This window comes from Cuculus canorus, chromosome 1, assembly GCF_017976375.1.
Source record: "Cuculus canorus isolate bCucCan1 chromosome 1, bCucCan1.pri, whole genome shotgun sequence".
Lineage (NCBI taxonomy): Eukaryota > Metazoa > Chordata > Aves > Cuculiformes > Cuculidae > Cuculus > Cuculus canorus.
In genome coordinates this window covers 3,133,013-3,152,941 of record NC_071401.1, presented here as the reverse complement: position 1 = coordinate 3,152,941, position 19,929 = coordinate 3,133,013, and the positions used below count along the sequence as shown (strand labels likewise).

General features: G+C 42.0%; 1 protein-coding gene across 1 annotated transcript in view; it reads right to left on the bottom strand.

Moving 5' to 3' along the window:
- Window positions 1-9,800: 9,800 nt before the first annotated feature.
- The window catches only part of YAP1 (Yes1 associated transcriptional regulator), a 96,238-nt gene continuing 86,109 nt past the window's right edge, over window positions 9,801-19,929 (bottom strand). Inside the window, 3 exon segments of the mRNA XM_054081458.1 lie at window positions 9,801-13,930; window positions 14,548-14,660; window positions 17,087-17,217. Of these exon segments, the coding sequence (XP_053937433.1) occupies window positions 13,692-13,930; window positions 14,548-14,660; window positions 17,087-17,217 (483 nt within the window). The 3' untranslated portion in view covers window positions 9,801-13,691.

Sequence of the window (19,929 nt, the reverse complement as noted above, 5' to 3'; positions counted from 1 at the left end):
TAAGAAAGTGTTGGAATGGGTCCAGAGGAGGGCTACAAAGGTGGTCAGAGGGCTGGAGCACCTTCCATACAAGGACAGGCTGAGAAAGTTGGAGTTGTTCAGCCTGGAGAAGAGAAGGCTCTGCGAAGAACTTAGAGCAGCTTCCAGTACCCGAAGGGGGCTACAAGAAAGCTGGAGAGGGACTTCCTACAAAGGCTTGTAGTGATAGGACAAGGGGCAATGGCTATAACTGGAAAGGGGCAGATTTAGACTAGACAGAAGGAGGAATTTCTTCACCATGACAGGCACTGGCACAGGGTGCCCAGGGAAGTTGTGGCTGCCCCATCCCTGGAGGTGTTCAAGGTCAGGTTGGATGGGGCATTGGGCAGCCTGATCTAGTGGGAGGTGTTGCTGCCCATGGCAGCGTGGTTGGAACTGGATGATCTTTAAGATCCTTTCCAACCCAGACTATTATATGATTCTATGATTCACCTTCTCCAGTGCAGATCCCAAACTCCCAGAAGTCCCACTTCTTCCCTACGGGTCAGAAAGAAGCAGCAATGCTGTCTTGTTTGCATTTTAAAATAAAATCATTTGTTGTGGTGGGGAAATGCTAGCGAACTGCTGAAGGAAGTGACAAACTCTTTGATGGGATCACCTAAATGGGCAAGTCCAGGCTTGAAACTCCACCTCTTGCATGCTGTTCACTGTACATTTAGTTCACTAAAGTACATCTTCAGGGAGGGGCTGTCTCCTGAAAGCTTCAAGATGCATTGCTTCCTGCCTCCCTAATCAGCTGTGCAAGAGGGTAAATTTAGAAACAAAAGACAAGCGCAGCAGTGCTGGCAAATTGGTTTTAGTGCACATTCAAACCTGTTTTGGAAAAGTCAGAACAGGTCGTGCACATCTCCAGCTGAGGCAGAACTGGCAGGCTCTGAGCAAAATAATAAATGACTTGCATGCGTTTAGCACCTTTCATCCTGAGAGAGCTTGAAGTATTTTACATAATAGGAGTTATTGCCTACCCACCCATGAAACAGGCACCTGTGGAAGGCAAGCGGCACGGACCAGATGGAGCACAAGCATTTCAAAGAGGCAAGTGAAGACTCTCCTCTATTCAAACACGCAGGAGGAATTTAGGTGGGCATATGAATTAGCCAAGTTGGAATTTAGCCAGGCAAACAGCATATGAAATAGTCCTTGGTTGGCACTAAGTACAGTGAATTATTTAATGACCTTGAGCCAAACACGGATCATTTCATCTTGACTTACTGAAATTGCTCCAGAGTCCCAAACAGGTTTATATTCCAAAAAAATTCTCTTTCAAGTCTCATGAAGCTTATTTATTCAAGGGCAGAATGGCAAACAGCAGAAAGTCAACTACAAGGAAGACCTTCATCAGTAGGAAAAAGAAAGAAAAAAGCGTTTCATAAAGAGAAAGTTTGGAGCGAAGGGGGTGGGAAATATGCCACTCCCTTAAGGGAAATATATACCAGTAAATAAATGATGTGTAAGTCTGCAGGCCATCATTTTTACCACACTGCTCTGCACCGAAGTACGTGCAAAAGACTGTTCCATTAAGAAAGACCACACACTACTTCTGCTGGATTTTTTCCCCCTCTTACCCAGTTTGATGCTTTTGTTTTTGCCAAGACTGGTATCCGGGCTTAGCTTCAAGCTCATCAGTAGTTCCCTTAGAGTTTCAGCCAGAAATACATCTTTTCCACAAAGGCTGGATGATTTTCAGGATGATTTTACTTCTCTGCAGGAGGTTTTTCTCCTACTAAGCGGGAGCTGTGCTCAATCTATTGTATATCGGCCACACTCAAGCTGGCCTAGCTGGGTTAATTCACAAACAAATTGAACACATGCAGTACATTTAGTTAGAAGACAGCACTCAAGCGCCCTTTACCACAGTGGAAATGTTTTGTCCAGTTTACTAAAGCAGTTGAGCTTAATTAAAGCACATGAATATTTTCAAGAGAAGAAAAGAGCAGGAACTAAAGGACTTCTTAAGCAGAGAAAGAACCAGTGCTTGCAAACCAAAACTGGACAAACAGAAATGGAAGTAAGTTCTTTTTCCATTTGTACTCCATCAGGGTGATCTGCCATTGTAAAGAGCTGGCTGCATCTCGAATAATGTGCTCAGGTTTAGGGCCCTCATTACAAGAAAGGTATTGAGGTCCTGGAGTGCATCCAGAGACAGGCAATGAAACCGGTGAAGGGGCTGGAGAACAAGTCTTATGCAGAGCAGCTAAGGGAACTGGTGCTGTTTAGCCTGGATAAAGGGAGGCTGAGGGGAGACCTTATCACTGTCTACAACTGCCTGAAAGGAGGTTGAAGCGAGGTGGGTGTTGGTCTCTTCTCCCAAGTGACAGGTGATAGGACAAGGGGGAATGGCCTCAAGCTGTGCCAGGGGAGGTTCAGATTGGACATTAGGTAAAATTTTCTACACTGAAAGGGTTCTCAGGCACTGGCAGAAGCTGTCCAGGGAGGGGGTTGAGTCCCCATCCCTGGAGGTGTTTAAAAGACAGGGAGATTAAGTGCTCAGGGATATAGTTTAGTAGTGGACATGTACAGTTTGACTCGATGATCTCAAAGGCCTTTTCCAACCTAGTGAATCTATGATTCTATGAATTGCCAGAGAAAGTGGTAGAGTCAAAACTACACCTTTCTGACTTGTTTACCTTCAATAAAGACAAATCAGAAGAGCAACAGGGGTTAGTAGTTGAACCACAGATAGATCTGCGATCTTCAGATCATTCTGCTGATCTGAAACTCTAGGAACTTGAATTTTTTAAGCTAGTGCTTGAGCTCTAACAGTGGCCCCAATACTTTGAGGTGGTCCATCAGTGGGTCAGCCAGACCGACCACGCACCCTGAAGCTGGGTCAGCTCTACCCTATTTCTGAGAGACACTTATAGAATCATAGAATCACCAGGTTGGAAAGGACCCACTGGATCATCGAGTCCAACCATTCCTAACACTCCCTTAAACCATATCCCTAAGCACTTCATCAACCCATTCCTTAAACACCTCCAGAGAAGGTGACTCGACCACCTCCCTGGGCAGCTGTTCCAGTGCCTGATGACTCTTTCTGTGAAGAATTTTTTTCTGATATCCAACCTGAACCTCCCCTGGGCGGAGCTTCAGGCCATTCCCCCTTGTCCTGTCCTCTGTCACTTGGAAGAAGAGCCCAGCTCCCTCCTCTCCACAACCTCCTTTTAGGTAGTTGTAGAGAGTAATAAGGTCTCCCCTCAGCCTCCTCTTCTCCAGGCTAAACAACCCCAGCTCTCTCAGCCGCTCCTCATAAGACTTGTTCTCCAGCCCCCTCACCAGCTTCGTTGCTCTTCTCTGGACACACTCCAGAGCCTCAACATCCTTCTTGTGGTGAGGGGCTCAGAACTGAACACAGTACTCAAGGTGTGGTCTCACCAGTGCTGAGTACAGAGGGAGAATAACCTCCCTGGACCTGCTGGACACTGTTTCTGATACAAGCCAAGATGCCATTGGCCTTCTTGGCCACCTGGGCACACTGCTGGCTCATGTTCAGTCGGCTGTCAACCATTACCCCCAGGTCCTTCTCCTCTGTGGAGCTCTCCAGCCATTCTTCCCCCAGTCTGTAGCACTGCATAGGGTTGTTGTGCCCCAAGTGCAGGACCCGGCATTTGGCCTTGTTGAACCTCATGCCATTGGTCTCAGCCCAGCGGTCCAGCCTGTTCAGATCCCTTTGCAGAGCCTCCCTACCCTCCAGCAGATCCACACTTCCACCCAACTTAGTGTCATCTGCAAACTTGCTGAGGGTGCACTCAATGCCTTCATCCAGGTTCTTTTTCTGGGAAAAAAGAACCCATCTTGTTCTTCAAGTTCTCCCATGACACATGTACTACAGCCTCCTCAGGCACCCAACAAGGCACTCAGAAGAGTAAAAGGAGGTTTTCCTAACCCAAAGTTTACCTTACTGCAATTTAACCAATAACTTCTGTTCCTGGGCTTCCTAGATAACAGATGAATAGTAACAGTTGATTTTTACCTAAAGATCATCATCAACCTTATAATCAGCATTTTTCAAAATAAATCTGCAATTTCAATAAAGGATGGGAGACAATGTGATTGAGAGCAGCCCTGCGGAGAAGGGCTTGGGAGTGTTGGTTGATGAGAAGCTCAACATGAGTCAGCAATGTGTGCTCACAGCCCAGAAGGCCAACTGTATCCTGGGCTGCATCAAAAGAAGCGTGGGCAGCAGGGTGAGGGAGGGGATTTTGTCCCTCTACTCCACTTGCATGAGACCCCACTTTGAGTATTGTGTCCAGTTCTGGAATCCCCCACATCAAAAGGATATGGAACTGTTGGAGCAGGTCCAGAGGAGGCCATGAAGACGATGAGAGGCCTGGAGAACCTCTGCTGTGAGGACAGGCTGAGAGAGTTGGGATTGTTCAGCCTGGAGAAGAGAAGACTCCGAGGAGACCTGTGGACTTCCAGTACCTGAAGGGGGTAGCTCCAAGAAAGCTGGGGACAGACTCTAGAAGGGCGTGGAGTGATAGCATGAGAGGGAATGGCTTTGCATTGGAAGGGGGAAGATTTAGATTAGACATTAGGAAGAAATCCTTCACGACAAGGGTAGTGAGACACTGGCACAGGTTGCCCATCCTTGGAAGTGTTGAAGGCCAATTTGGATGGGGCCTTGGGCACCCTGATCTAGGGGCAGGTGTCCCTGCTCATGGCAGGGGATTGGAACTGGATGATCTTTATGGTCCTTTCCAACCCAAACTACTCTATGATTTTATGACTCTATGATTCAAAACCTGAGGTCAAAGACTTCTGACTTCAAAAACACCCTGAATCTGCTTCAAGTGTCTGGACATCAGCTCATCATTTTAGTTTCCAGTGTCCTGCCAAAGACATACCTAGCAACAAAAGTTGTAGCACAGAAATTGTTGTACTCAAGGATGAAATAAATCCACATGCTAATACATTTTAAAACAGTCTGGGCCTACCCATGGGGGCAGCTTAAATCTTCAGAAACAAATAAAACCCAGCTACTGTCATGAGATTTTGGGGGTAGGTAAGTAATCCAAAAATATCTTAATCTCTACCTAAAAAGAACAACTCAAGCAAGTATCATAGAATAATCAAATCATAGAATGGTTTGGTTGGGTTGGAAGGGTCCTTAAAGATCATCCAGTTCCAGCCTCCCTGCCATGGGCAGGGACACCTCCCACCAGACCAGGCTACTCAAGGCCCCATCCAACCTGGCCTTCAACACCTCCAGGGAGGGGGAATTCACAGCTTCCCTGGGCAACCTGTGCCAGTGCCTCGCCACCCTCAGCATGAAGATTTTCTTCCTAATTTCTAATTTAAATCTTTCCCCGTCCAATATAAAGCCATTCTCCCTTGTCCTATCACTACATGTCCTGTAAAAAGTTCCTCTCTAGCTTCCCTGGAGGCCCTCTTCAGGTAGTGGAAGGTCGCTTTAAGGTCTCTCAGCAGCCTTCTCTTCTCCAGGTTGAACAAGCCCAACTCTCTCAGCCTGTCCTCAGAGCAGAGGTGCTCCAGCACTCTGATTTGTGGCCCCCTCTGGACGCATTCCAACAGTTCCATATCCTTCTTCTGCTGGGGATTCCAGAACTGTAGCATAATAAGTGCTATGCATCAATGGACCATGGCACTCAGTTGTAGTAGGCATCCGTTAATCTAATCCCTGCCATGGGTAAACAGTTTGCTCCATAATGTACGAATTTTCTGTCTCCTGAGCCAGATACATCTCTTTGTTGATGGATGCACAGATATGATTATGCAGTTACAGAATGTGCATATACTAAGATAGAATCATAGAATTGTTTGATTGGAAAAGACCTTTGAGATCACTGAGTCCAACCGTACCTGTCTACTACTAAACCATATCCCTAAGCACCTCATCTACCCATCTTTTAAACACATCCAGGGATGGGGACTCAACCACCTCCCTGGGCAGCCTCTGCCAGCACCCGAGAACCCTTTTGGCAAAGCAATTCCTCCTCAAAATGTATAGCATTCATTAAACTTGAAAGTAAACTTCGGCATAGATAGATCGTACACGAATCCAACTTCCCTTCTGTCCCAGCTTATGCACAACAGATGCCCATGCACAGGAGGGGAGTGACTGTCAACGCAGCTTCTCTTACACCACCCCTTTGCTTTTGGGATTTTGGAAATTTTTTTGTATGCAAAGTGCCTTTAAGTCCTCAAAAGCTAAACTAAGTTACAAATGGCTACACAACTACTCAACACTGTTTTCTTGAGAGGTGGTACAGCTGAATAACACATCCATTCACAATTCTCTCTCATTATTGTTTTGGTTTTCCGATTGAAATGCTCCTACATGACACCTAAAAGCCCTAAGATATAAAAATAAGCAAGAACCAAGCAGACTTGGATGGCAATTATTTTCTTTTTCCTTATGAGCCTAGAACAAATATTGTAATGCTCATGAGAATCTGAGTTGTCTTTAGGCAGGAAATTAGTGTTTATATATAGTGTGTCTATATATAAATACTCACATAACTGCACGCAGTATTACTCTATATGTATATATGTATAATGATGCAAGATTCCCTTCCCCCTACTTATACACCTAAATGGTTTCTTCGGCTTCCCAGAAAGAAAACTGGATAAAAATTAAAAAGGAAAGTTGAATCTGAAAAATAGTGAAAACTGCAAGGACTTGGGCAGAGAAGTTTTAAGAGAAGGAAGAACCAGTGCACGTTAATCTGTCAGTGGCAACTGTGCACACTTCTTTTCCACCAAATACAAGGCAATTTAGGTTAACTGGTGAGCAGCAGAGCAGGGCTAACTTGAATCAGCGTACCCTTCCTATTCAGTGTTCGCATGCCAGTGAAGAACTATCTTTTGATATGCACAAACAAATTACCTTTCTGTAATGTATTCATAGGTTTAGGGAGTAGAATCAGATGTAGACCTTAAATACCTGGTCTGGTGGGAGGTGTATCTGCCCATGGCAGGGGGCTTTAAGGTCCTTTCCAACCTAAACCATTCTATGATTCTATGAAATCGCATTGCAAACATTATATTCCTACATGGTGATGCCTCTCTGTAGAAGACCCCAAAACCGACACAGGCAGAGAATGTGAATTAGAATCACAGAAACATAGAAGGTGTTTGGTTTGGGTTGGGAGAGACCTAAAAAATCATCCAGTTCTAACCCACTGCCATGGGCAGGGACATCTCCCACCACACCAGGCTCCTCAAGGCCCCATCCAACCTGGCCTTCAACACTCCCAGGGAGGAGGTAGTCACAACTTCCATGGGCAACTTGTGCCAGGGTCTCACCATGCTCAGCGTGAAGAATTTCTTCCTAATGCGTGACCTAAATCTTCCCCCTTCCAATTTAAAGCCACTCCCCCTCATCCTATCACTCCGTGCGCTTGTAAAAAGTCCCTCTCCAGCTTTCTTGTAGCCCTCTTCGGGTACTTGAAGCTGCTCTAAGGTCTACCTGCAGTCTTTTCCAGGCTGAACAACCCCAAGTCTCTCTGTCTGAATTAATAGGAAGCACTTAAATAACGCTTTACCCTCAAACCATTTTGCAAACATGACTATTTCAGTGCTCCCAGGACACAAGTGAAACTATGCCATAGTTTACCATTTCCTGGGCAATGGTAAAAATGCCTGACTTAAAGGCTAAGCATAAAGTCAGAGGTGCCTCTGAAAGGTGGAAGCCCATTTATCCAGGGCCACGTGTACCCAGCTAGAGTGTCCCAAACTGCATTTTCAAAACCATCTTTATCCTTTGTTTCAGTTGTCAGCAATGCACTCGCCTCAATACACTGGTCTCTGTTAGAGGTTAGTGACACTAAAAACAAAAGGTGAGCAAACGTGAAGCCAGTTGCTGCAAAGAAACAAGTCCACCAAATGTCTTCACTTTGTTAGACAGTAAGAGCAGCTAAGAAACTCTCGTACAGCAGCACAGTTCTGCTTCCTTCCCATTTTCATGGACCTCACCAGACTTCATTATTCTATTTTCAGGGTGATGATAAAGCAAACTCCACCTATCGCAATAATAAAACACCGGCAGAGATAACAGCTGGAAGGAACCCAAGCCTTACTACACCCATGGATTTTCACCTAAAAGCAGCTTATTTTCTGTGCCACAGAAAATACACCTATTTGTGATGAGAGGAACTCAGACACTGACAGCCCTGTTTGTGTGACAGGTTTTCTAGCATTCGCACTGTTAGGCTGCAAAGAGAAATTTCTGTTTCTCAGTGATCTTCTCTAGGAAAGAGAAGACCCAAAAGCTTCCTTGGAAGCACACTCTTTCTGGCTCACTGAAACCAATACTTTTTATTTTTAACTAAGTGTTGAAACAGGTTGAAATGAAGTGTTGGAATGGGTCCAGAGGAGGGCTAGATGATCAGAGGGCTGGAGCACCTCCCACAGGCTGACAGAGTTGGGGTTGTGCCTCCTGGTGAAGAGAAGGCTCCAAGGAGACCTCAGAGCAGCTTCCAATATCTGAAGAGGGCCTCCAAGAAAGCTGAGGAGGGACTGTTTACAACGGCTTGTAGTGATAGGACTAGGGAAAATGTCTATGAACTGGAAAGGGGCAGATTTGGACTAGATATAAGGAGGAATTTCTTCACAATGAGAGTGGTGAGGCACTGGCACAGGTTGCCCACGGAAGCTGTGGATGCCCCATCCCTGGAGGTGTTGAAGGCCAGGTTGGATGGGGCCTTGAGCAGCCTGGTCTGGTGGGACATGTCCCTGCCCATGGCAGGGGGGGTTGGATGATCCTTAAGGTCCTTTTCCACCCAAACTATTCTACGATTCTATTAAAGTATTTTAAAAAGGATTGTGAAGTGGGCCTGGAACACCTGGACTAGACACCCTGCTTTTGTAACACAGTCGATTTACGGCTGCCTCAGAAGTTCACTGCACTTCAACTGCTGCAATGTCACAACCCTATAAATGGGAGAGAGTGATACGGGCAAATAAAATGGGTGCCTTGTCATGTCCTGGCACTGACTTTCTATTTCCAGGCACAAGGTGTGATGTTAGGTTTAAATTTAAAGGATCTGAGTAACTAAACCTAGCTGGAACGGGTCCAGAGGAGGGCCATGAAGATGACCAGAGGGCTGGAGCTCCTCTGCTATGAGGACAGGCTGAGGGAGTTAGGGTTGTTCAGAGACCTTAGAACAGCTTCAAGTACCTGAAGGGGGCTACAAGAAAGCTGGGGAGGGACTTTTCACAAGGGCACGGAGTCATAGGATGAGGCGAAACGGCTTTAAATTGGAAGGGAGAAGACTTAGATTAGTCATTAGGAAGAAATTCTTCACAACGAGGGTGGTGAGACACAGGCATAGGTTGCTCAGGTATTTTGTGGCTATCCCTCTCTGGAAGTGTTGAAGGCCAGGTTGGATGGGGCCTTGAGCAGCCTGGTCTGGTGGGACGTGTCCCTGCCCATTGTAGAGGGATTGGAACTGGATGATCTTTAAGGTCCCTTCCAACCCAAACCGCTCTTTGACCTCATGAGTGAAAGACAAACTGATCAAAGCATCGAGCCCTGGATCTTTAACTGAGAAAACGCACGTCTGCATAGAATTTCACAGGGTTGTGGCATTTCAACACTGAACAGTAGGAACCATGGAACTGCTAAAATGCAAACAAGTGCATGCCTTCAGCCTTCACAAATTACATTACATTAAAAAACACCTATCAGAACTTCTGTTTTACAGAAAGTCAAAATTAATGAATACTGTCAGCAATTTTTAAACTAAAATCTTCAGACACTTTCGAGGGATGTCATCACATATTTCATAAGTCAAAACTTGGAAATGAAAATAGTGTGTCTTTATTGATAGTCTGCCACAAATTATTGTATAAACTTAGAGTTAGCCAAAAATTTATCTGCTACGTGGGAAGATCCTGAACATTGCAAGAGTATCAGCAACAAGCGGATGCTTTCTTAGAGTAGATAACAGATGTTCTGTGAGCGGTTCTCACTGTAGTGCCACATGCAATTAAAGTATTGTTTTACACGAGCTGTATGAGGCTCAGCAGAGTCACTGTCTCTTCATTATTGCAAACACACAGAGAGGTATACTTTAACGTTTAGCCTTTGTTGACTTCAGTAGGACTTCTTTGTCTCTTAGGTGAGCTCGTACACAATGTTTGCAGGACTGCAGTTTATGACTACAAAAGCAGCGACAAGGGGGACGAGAGCAGACATACTACAAGAGGAATTCCAACAATCCAATGCATTCATCTTAATGGAGGAAATCAGTTGTCGTTACACGCTATCGAATGTTAAAAACAAACAAAGGTGTTTAAGCACAAAGTATATATTTATACCAAATAAAACAACTGAAAAAGTATTACATAAAGAAAAATAATGTAACAGAACATACTTAAGTACCTAACTTACAGTCATGCTGGTATCTAAAAGTAACATTGGTAACTAATATATATAATTTTTGACAAGGGTGCATTTAAGAGTTCTCTAACATACAACATTCTAAATGTGGAGAGTATTTGTTCCAAGCTACAGAAAACAGATTATTTTACACAGGCACACCTGTTAATTTGTATAAAAAAAACATGCTTGTAAGTGAAAAGGTCACTTTAGTACTAATTCACCAGGTATGTGAAAGCTATGTAGTGTTAATCTTATGTCGAAATTGTCTCTCTATTGCATTGGTGAGCGCCAACACTGAATGGTAGAATATTTGATCCATATGGTTTACTGACACTGCAACCTGTTTCAAAGCAGGAGCCGTGGCCAGGTATTGAACAGCACAGTACTGTACAGCCCCATCTGTCTGCGTGTAGTGTATTTATAACTAAAAGCTATTACAATTATTACAATGATTTGTTTCAATATATACATCAGTATAAAATACTACCCAAAACACCTTCGCATTTCAAACAATTTTAACCACTTCATCAAACAATGCATTTGCAGAATTAAAACAAGAAAAAAAAAAAAAAGAATCCAAATTAACGTTGATTGCCAACAGTACAGCACTCTATGGTATGTTTCCTAATAAATGAGAGAACGGAAATGTATTAAAATCAATTAATGTAAGTATCACAAAACAGAATAAATGTTAGAGCATTTCAAGGATTCCCAGTTTGTCAGTATCTACCCTAGGCAGTGCTACCCAAATACAGTAAAAACTGTTTAGTGTTTCTACAATGAGAAGAAAACATTCAAATATTAAAGCTGTGACACACAAAAGCAAGGAAAGAAAATTTGTTCTGTACTCATCCCTGTTGCAGCAAGGTCTGGCACGTCAGGAGTTCGCACTCAGTGCATCGTACGTGCTGTCAGACCCGCATACAACTGCGGAAGACAACCGACAGAGTCAACTCTGAATTTCCTTGCCATTCTGGTTTTATGTCAGACCATTCAAGTTATAACAACTTAGTGTCTTTTGCTCCTGAAGGGAAGAAGAGGGAAGAATTCATAATGAAAAACTTGTAAAAACGCTACTAAAATCCCTATCTTGGACACAATATACTGCTTTAGGAGCTACCGTGTCATTGCACAAAGTAAGTGGCCTATTAATCGCTAAATTATTGGTGTAGCAGAAGAGATGTGGTTTAAAAATCAGTATTTTTCAAACCTGCCTGTTTCCCATAACAAGCCACAATCGATTTTGTGTCTTTCAAACACCAAAATCCTTACATAAAGCAGTAAATGTACATTTAGAGTGGCAAATTTCAAATCTCTGCCTCTGCTGCTTCAGTTTTTAAAATGAGACTTGTTTCAGAGTATTCACTCTTTCTTCTAAAACACAACTATTTCTGAAGCATTAAAAAAAATCCAAATGTTAATAATAATATGGGAGGTTTTTTTTGTTTTGTTTGGCTGATTCATTCCTAACTTGAAAAATAATCAACGGCTTTAAAAAAGCACAAAACAAACAAAAAAAAAGAACCCAAAAAATCTCTCCCCAGGAGAAGCCCCTGCGAGCTGAGATTTTTTTTTTCAACCCCTAGTTTCACGCTTACAGTATCTTTATAGTCATGTTACACCCTTGAATAATAAAGGCTCATGTTGAGAACGGTGACAGGCCCTTAATTACAGAGGTGTTAACTGGTGACACTAGTTTTCATCAGAAAAAAAAAAACCAAAGCCCTACAAAACTTCATAGCTTATACTCAAAAGTTTGATTCATGCTCATTTTGTTCATTTAAAAAATACTCTTTGGAAACTGTGTCAACTCCTGCAGACAACTTAGTGATACGTCTTTTCCTGTTAAAGTAAAGATAATTCATGTTCACCTCTATCCCATGCTAAGCTCTACGACTAATATACACTTCATTACCTGCTCATGTCACCATCTAACACATATCTTTACATTCTTCTACATATACTGTCCAGGGCTTATTTTTCACCAAACAGAATCTGATAACTACTAAAGTATTCTTTTTCTTGAGGATTGTTGTATTTTAGGTGTTCTAGACTTTACATTGCAACTTATGGATACCAATAGTTCAGACTTTCTCCATGCGAACTTAGAGAAACTTTACAAAAAGGTTTTTTTTTTCATTAGGGATTTTAAAATCTAAACTCGCTTAGATATTAAAACTGAAAATCAGAAGAGAGATTTAGATGCATCTGTCATTTTAAAACGGTTTCTGCTACTTGAAAAGTTGTACACGTGACACTTAGGAGTCTAACTTTTCCATTGCTGCAATCAGATTTCGATTCAAAATCTTGCAAATAAACATGAAAAATAAGCCACTGGTCATGAATTCTAATGATTACATTCAAAGCTAGCCTTTAAAAAAATTAAAATGTTACAGGCAAAACATACTGGTTTATGTAGTTACTAGCTTATCAGGCTACAATAGGCATAGGCATGTTTTTAAGTATAAAAAAGCAGACAATTCAGATTTAAATAAGACTATGTGAAATCAGAAAAAAACCCTTAGATTTCACTATTTAAAAAAAAAAAAGAACACCTATAATTACTTCCCATCCTACAGCTACAGTTAAACCAACTAACAAAAAAAATCAAACTACTTTTGACAAACAAAAGTTAGGCTAGAATATGTGGCAACGATCAAAGTTCATATATGTTTCTATGTAAAATGTCTCATGATTTACTATAAAATATGAACAAGAGCACTTTGTGACTAATAAAAGAGCTACTAGTAGAAACACTTAATGCCAAACAGTCTTCAGCCCTCCTTTAAGTCGTATCTCCAAATCAGTATTGACTTCTTTTGACCAGATACATCATTTTTGGCTTGTCACCCCAGTATGTCATGTTTTACCACTTGCCACAGGCAGCAGGAGACAACTAGCTGAGCAAACTACAAGCAGTGACATGCAGAAATTCACTCTCAAATCTGAGTACTTAGATAAAACGATATGCAAGCGCACACTAGGACAAAAGGAATGGCATTCGTCATCCAAATAGGCTCATCATCCCTCCCCCACCCCCCTTGAACAGTAGTTGCAACAGCAATAGAAAAGATCAAGAAGATGTCTGTTCTTCAGAGTCAACTGTGGAAAAAAGTCAGCAATATATAACAGCAGCGATGGACAAGGAAGAGCAAAACGAAAAAATCTTGTTGAATATTTGTTCATTTACTTTTTCTGTACGCAAGCCAACGCGTGCCGCACTGGCTTGGTCTGAACTTCAGACACAGATGTCTTATTCTCCTTAGATCCTTCACAGATTTAGAATTCAGTCTCCCTGAGGCCCCTATAACCAAGTAAGAAAACTCTCTTTATCTAGCTTGGTGGCTGCCAAGACAGATTCCATGTCATTAAGGATGTCAGAGCTCAAAGCCTCTTGCAGACTTGGCATCAGTTCTTCTCCTTCTATATTCATCCCATCTCCTTCCAGTGTCCCAAGGTCCACATTTGTCCCTGGAATGGCTTCAAGGTAGTCTGGGAAACGGTTCTGATGGGACGGTATGTTACTTTGGCTGATACTGTCACCTAGTTATAACATAAAACAAGATGGATATTAAATATACTGGAAGTACCAAACCCACAATTTATCAAGACAACTGGTTAAACGTTAATTCTGTGCATCTCTTGAATCATACAAGCAATACGGTTCATAGAAATCCTTCACAAAACCCACAGACGACTTGAATGCATGCAGACGTACAAAGAATATGCCTTTGTTTCAACCTTTTCACCTACTAACCCAAATCTCCACAGCTCTTTGATGTCATTTAGCATACTTTAATTTTTACACTTAAAGGAAAAAGACGATACCGAGTAAAATATTGTTTTGGAGCAGTATTTGCAATATTGGATGAATGCTATTCTTAGCTATGAATAAACAATATTACCTAAAAAAAGCAAATAGACACAGAAATTCCATATAACAAAAGAAGTGATACTATTTATGAGAAATCCCCCATCAACCCAAAAGAGCTGATTACACGTATGGTTTTCACAAATCTAACTACAATATTTCTGTTACAGAAACAGAAGGTAGAAAATTGATGCAAGAAGTAGCACAGCTTCTCAGAGTTGCTTGTTTTCATTGCAAATGGACAAACTTATTTGTAAAACACGCATTAGGGATGTACACAAAAACAGACCTGTATCCATCTCATCAACACTGTTAAGGAAGTCATCAGGGGTTCTGGGAACACTATAGCTGCTCATGCTAAGTCCACTATCTGTGCTTTCATCTCTGGAGTGATACGTTCCACTGTAACAGAAGAAAGGGAGAAAAAATAATGAAGGTAAAGTACTGAAAAAATTAAAATACATGCTTGATTTTGAACCAACTCAAGGGCTTTGAAAACATTGCTGTCACGAGAAATCACAGAATCACAGAAACACTAGGTTAGAAAAGACCTTTGAGATCACTGAGTCCAACTGTACCTGTTCACTACTAAATCATATCCCTGAACACTTCACCCACCCAAGTATTAAATACCTCCAGGGATGGGGACTCTACCGCCTTCCAGGGCAGCCTCTGCCAATACCTGAGAACCCTTTCAGTGAACAAATTTTTCCTAAAATGCTCTATTCCAACCAAAAACTGAAGCCTGTGGCTGTGTGAGCTACCTGGGCTTTATTTTATGCAGACCTTTTACAATTAAAACCAGCTTATTTAGATGGAATTTAACTTGATGAGAGCATACTTAAGCAGCTTCAGGAAACTGTTCGCCTGTGTTCTGCATAGTATTAAACTTTCCATGCCCATCCACTGCGCAAAGCCATTGGAAGCATTTATCACATAATGGTATAGCCTTTCACGTTTCTATAGGGATAAATATTTCTAACTATTAATGCTTCCATGTTTAATCAGCCCATGAAGAGTATTTTTAGGTCACTGCTGTTATAAATAGGACTTATAGCTGGAACTCCTTTAGCAATTCTTCGTTGCTTCCTGCTGTTGCATTACTACTCGTTCAGTCATGCATGTCATGGCAAGAGAGTGCCCTAATATAAATCAAATGCTTCTACAGAAGCCATCCCGTAAACAAACCCTGTTCAGAACAATCTTGCTGACAGAATATTTAATGAAACAGTAATGGCATGGCACCTTACACGCGTTTGCTTTCTTACTGCTACCTTACTGCCAGTAGAGCGAGCAAGACTAAGAAAGCTGCAGAGGGAAATTTGGGATTGTAGAATCATAGAATGGTTTGGGTTCAAAGGGACCTTAAAAATCATCCATTTCCACCCCCCTGACATGGCCATGGACACCTCCCACCAGACCAGACTGCTCAAGGTCCCATCCAATCTGGCCCTGAACACCTCCAGGGATGGGGCAGTCACAACTTCCCTGGGCAATCTGGGTCAGTGTCTCATCACCCTCAGCGTGAACAATTTCTTCCTAACGTCTAACCTTAGCCTTCCCTCTTCCAATTTAAAGCCATCCCCTATTGTCCTATAGCTACATGCCCTTGTAAGAAGTCCCTCCTCAGCTTTCTTGTAGGCCTTTCTGTTCAAAGACAGAAAGAAGTATTTCTCCAAGTCTGAACTTCAATGGAAGTGACATTAAGGAGATCTTGGACTGCTGTATCTAATTCAGAGACCGAGATTTTCTTCACTATGAGAGTGGTGAGGCACTCATGGAAGTTAAGACTGATTTACATTGAAAGAATCAAGATCAATTTTATGGGGTTGTCCAGCAGTATAATAATTTACCATTAATGAGAAGGACAAGTATGTTGTTACATTTCAAGAGCATCCAAGGAAGCATCCTAATGTTAGACTAACTTTTCAAGGTAATACAGAAAAGTAGTGATGAACTCTGACAGAATATATAATTTTATGGTAGGGGATACTGAGTTGCTACCTGTTTAGAATGCTGACAAAATACAGTGTAATGTCAACTACTTGATACTGCTGAAATATTAGTAGATTTTTACTCTGTTAATTAAAAGTTTATGTGGCTTAGAGATTGGACTGTTTTACCATTTACACCTTTTCTTGCCAGCATGCTAGGCAAAAAATACAGACAAGATTTCTCTCAAGCTGCAGCAGGTTTGCTGAAGTTGTAGTGGTTAGTATACAGCATTTGCAAGCTGTAATTAGAATAGTATTTCCAACAAAACAAACACTCCAACTTAGGCTTAAGGAAAAAGTTATATGAGAAAAACTAGTCTATATGCTGTAAAATGCTACGTCTTGAATTACAAGACCCACTTCAAAATAATGTAGCATTTTAAATGAAATATGCAACTATTTGCAGAGCTAACATTAACAGAGTAAAAATACTGCTAAATTAAATACCTGAAATGGAGGGGAGGGGTGAATGGAGAAACCTTAAAATGAACCTCAAGGTGTAGTCCTAAATGTGCCTCACAGTTCATTTGATCTCACAGCAAGCTATTCACAAATTCTTCGGAGTCAGTAATTTGAAATGACTGTTAGTCAACAGATTATGCAGAGGCAAACATGTTATGACTTTGAATAAAGAACCTTCCTACAAGTCTGAACAGACTACTTCCTCCCACTGGAGACAGCTTTTAATCCTAACTTTTACTAGACTTGCCATTTAAGGAAAGATTCATTTACAGCTGTGGCTTTTGGCACAGACAGATGTTCAAAATAAACTATTACACGTACCAAACAGAATTTTAAATCAATTTTTTCCCTCTAGTAGCTACTCCTACAAACCTGTTAAGAAAGGGATCGGAACTATTTGTAGTCATTGTTCTCAGTTCCTGAGACATTCCAGGAGATGACACAGGATTTTGAGATCCACCGTCTTGTTCCATTGTTGGAAGCTGGCTACGCAGAGCCAATTCCTAGAAGAGGAGGAGGGGGAGAAAGAAAGATGATGTTAGGCATTTGAATGCGCTTTTCAGATACATAAACACATGACAATATAGGTAATTGATACTTTTACTGCTTCCAGTTACAAGATTTAAATTAAATTAATTTTCTGAAGACAAAGCGAGAATTCTTACTGGCTTAAATGATAATGGAATTTTACTAGTCAATGCCCAGTGTTAGATACTTCACTGTAAATGTATTTATGGATACAAATATCTGTATGTTTACGTATATCTTTTCTAGTTCACGCCAACATCCTTTTGCAAAGTCTATTCTTAAGATCAAAGAAGAAGTAATGCTATCTGACCTCTAAGATACATCTGTCTAGCTCTGCTGACTGGCACTTTTCCACCTATTTCTTTTAAGTTCTTTTTTAGCTCCTAGTTTCTTTTTTACCTTGCTTGTTTCATTCAGCAAAGTTTAAAGCCTTTCCCTACAAGTTCCCACTCTCTCCTCCTGTTTGAGGCAGGCATTTTGAAATGTGATTGATCAAATCAGTGATTTGTTCCATATAGATATCTTAAAGCCCTTCAAATCCCCAGAAACTTCTTAGTAAAACTAAGACACTGTTGTGGGTTGAGCAAAATTAGAGTCAGTTTTCTAACTTCAGCTCAGTCTCATCTAAGTAACTTCATCTTCGGGAAGTTACCTGCATGTTTTTTAGACAATGTTTCTCTCTAGGAGTGATAACACAAGGTACTGGTATGCAGAAAGGCCATTGCTTATATCTATTCCTATAGAAATCAATGTCATCCTTGAGCTGCTGGAGCCACAAGTCAAAAGGCAAAAAATGTCGCACCTGCAGGGAAGGGCTGACAGAAGAGGTGACCCCAAACTGACCAGCAGAGTATTCCACTCCACATACATCACATTTGGGATAAAATAGAGAGATCACAAGGGTCCCTCTCTCTTCTTCAATGCCCAGCATCCAGTGAAGACCTCATCCATGTGTTTGCCCCTGATCCTGGATCTGTGCATTCCTGAATCCGGTTCTTGAGCCCAGCTGCCTCCTAGCCTGGACCCTTTCCGTCACGTCTGCTCTGAAGCATTTGTGATGATTTAGAGTCATCAAGGGGTGGGATGGGGGCACAATTGCATATATTTGTACATATTTTAATATATTTTATTATTTTCATCATCATCATTGTTATTATTATTATTATTATAATATTGTAAAGCTGAGTTTTAGTTTTCCAACCCATGAGTCTTTTCCTCCCATTTTCCTTTCCCCTTTCCCTGAGGATGGGAGAAGAAGGGAACTGGGAGCCCAAATGCTCGGCTTTAGCTGCCAAAATCGTTTGGGCCTAAACCATCACACTGTACTTCTGACATTACAAACTTAGATTACATATACTTCTACGCATCTGACTTTGCATAAACTTAAAATGATCCATCCGCAGAGCTTGTCACAACTATTTAATGAAAATAAGGTCTAACATAAAATATAAAATTTAAATGAGTGGAGATAAGCAGCATTTTATGCAATTTCTAGTGCTCCCTCTCTTACTTTTAAAGCAGGAAACCCATGAGGCGCACATGTGAAAAATACAATAACTTTCTTCAAGCAACTCTCCTAAACGGGGTTGACGTGACTGAGAGCAGCCCTGCAGAAAAGGATTTGGGGTGCTGTTTGATAAGAAGCTCGACATGAGCCGGCAGTGTGGCCCAGAAGGCCAATCGTGTCCTGGGCTGCATCAAAAGAGGCGTGGCCAGCAGGTCGAGGCAGGGGATTCTGCCTATCTGTTCCTCTCTTGTGAGACCCCACCTGGAGTACTGTGTCCAGTTCTGGAATCCTCAACATAAGACAGACACAGAAATGTTGGAACAGGTCCAGAGGAGGGCTACAAAGATGAATCAGAGAGCACCTCTGCTACGAGGACAGGCTGAGAGAGTTGAGGTTGTTGAGCCTGGAGAAGAGAAGGCCCCGAGGAGACCTAAGAGCAGCCTTCCAGTATTTGGAGGGGGCCTCCAAGAAGGCTGGGGAGGGAGTTTTTACAAGGGCATGGAGTGACACGACGAGGGGCAATGGCTTTAAATTGGAAGGGGGAAGGTTTTGGTTAGACATCAGGAAGAAATTCTTCACAACGAGGGTGGTGAGACAATGGCACAAGTTGTCCAAGGAAGTTGTGGCTGCCCCTTGCCTGGAGGTGTTGAAGGCCAGGTTCGATGGGGCCTTGAGCAGCCTGGTCTGGTGGGAGGTGTCCCTTCTCGTTGCAGGGGAGTTGGAACCGGATGATCTTTAAGGTCCCTTCCAAGTTAAACCATTCTGTGATTCTATGATTCTCTGAAAACATCATCAATGGCTCACGAAGTCCATGCTTGGTTTATGTAGAGACACTTAAAGAAATCTACTGACTATCCTGTTACTATTATTAACAGTATGTGATTTCCAGGCCACGACTGGGAAGCTAACTTCAGGCAAAACCAATCTGGTCCATTTTGACAATATTCAATATTTCTCAATTGTAAAATGACAGGCCTTCATCCATTCCCAATTACAACCCTGAGGAATACTGTAAACTTTTAAGGTATAAAAATAATCTTTCTCCAATTCTTCTTCAAAGTGATTTCTTCTTTAAAAAGTCTGAGCTGATTTTACTTTCCAGCACATTGTGTCAATATTGAATGCTTCCCTTCCACCTGTCTGTTTTTTTCTTTTCTAATGTGCACATGCTTCAATCCCA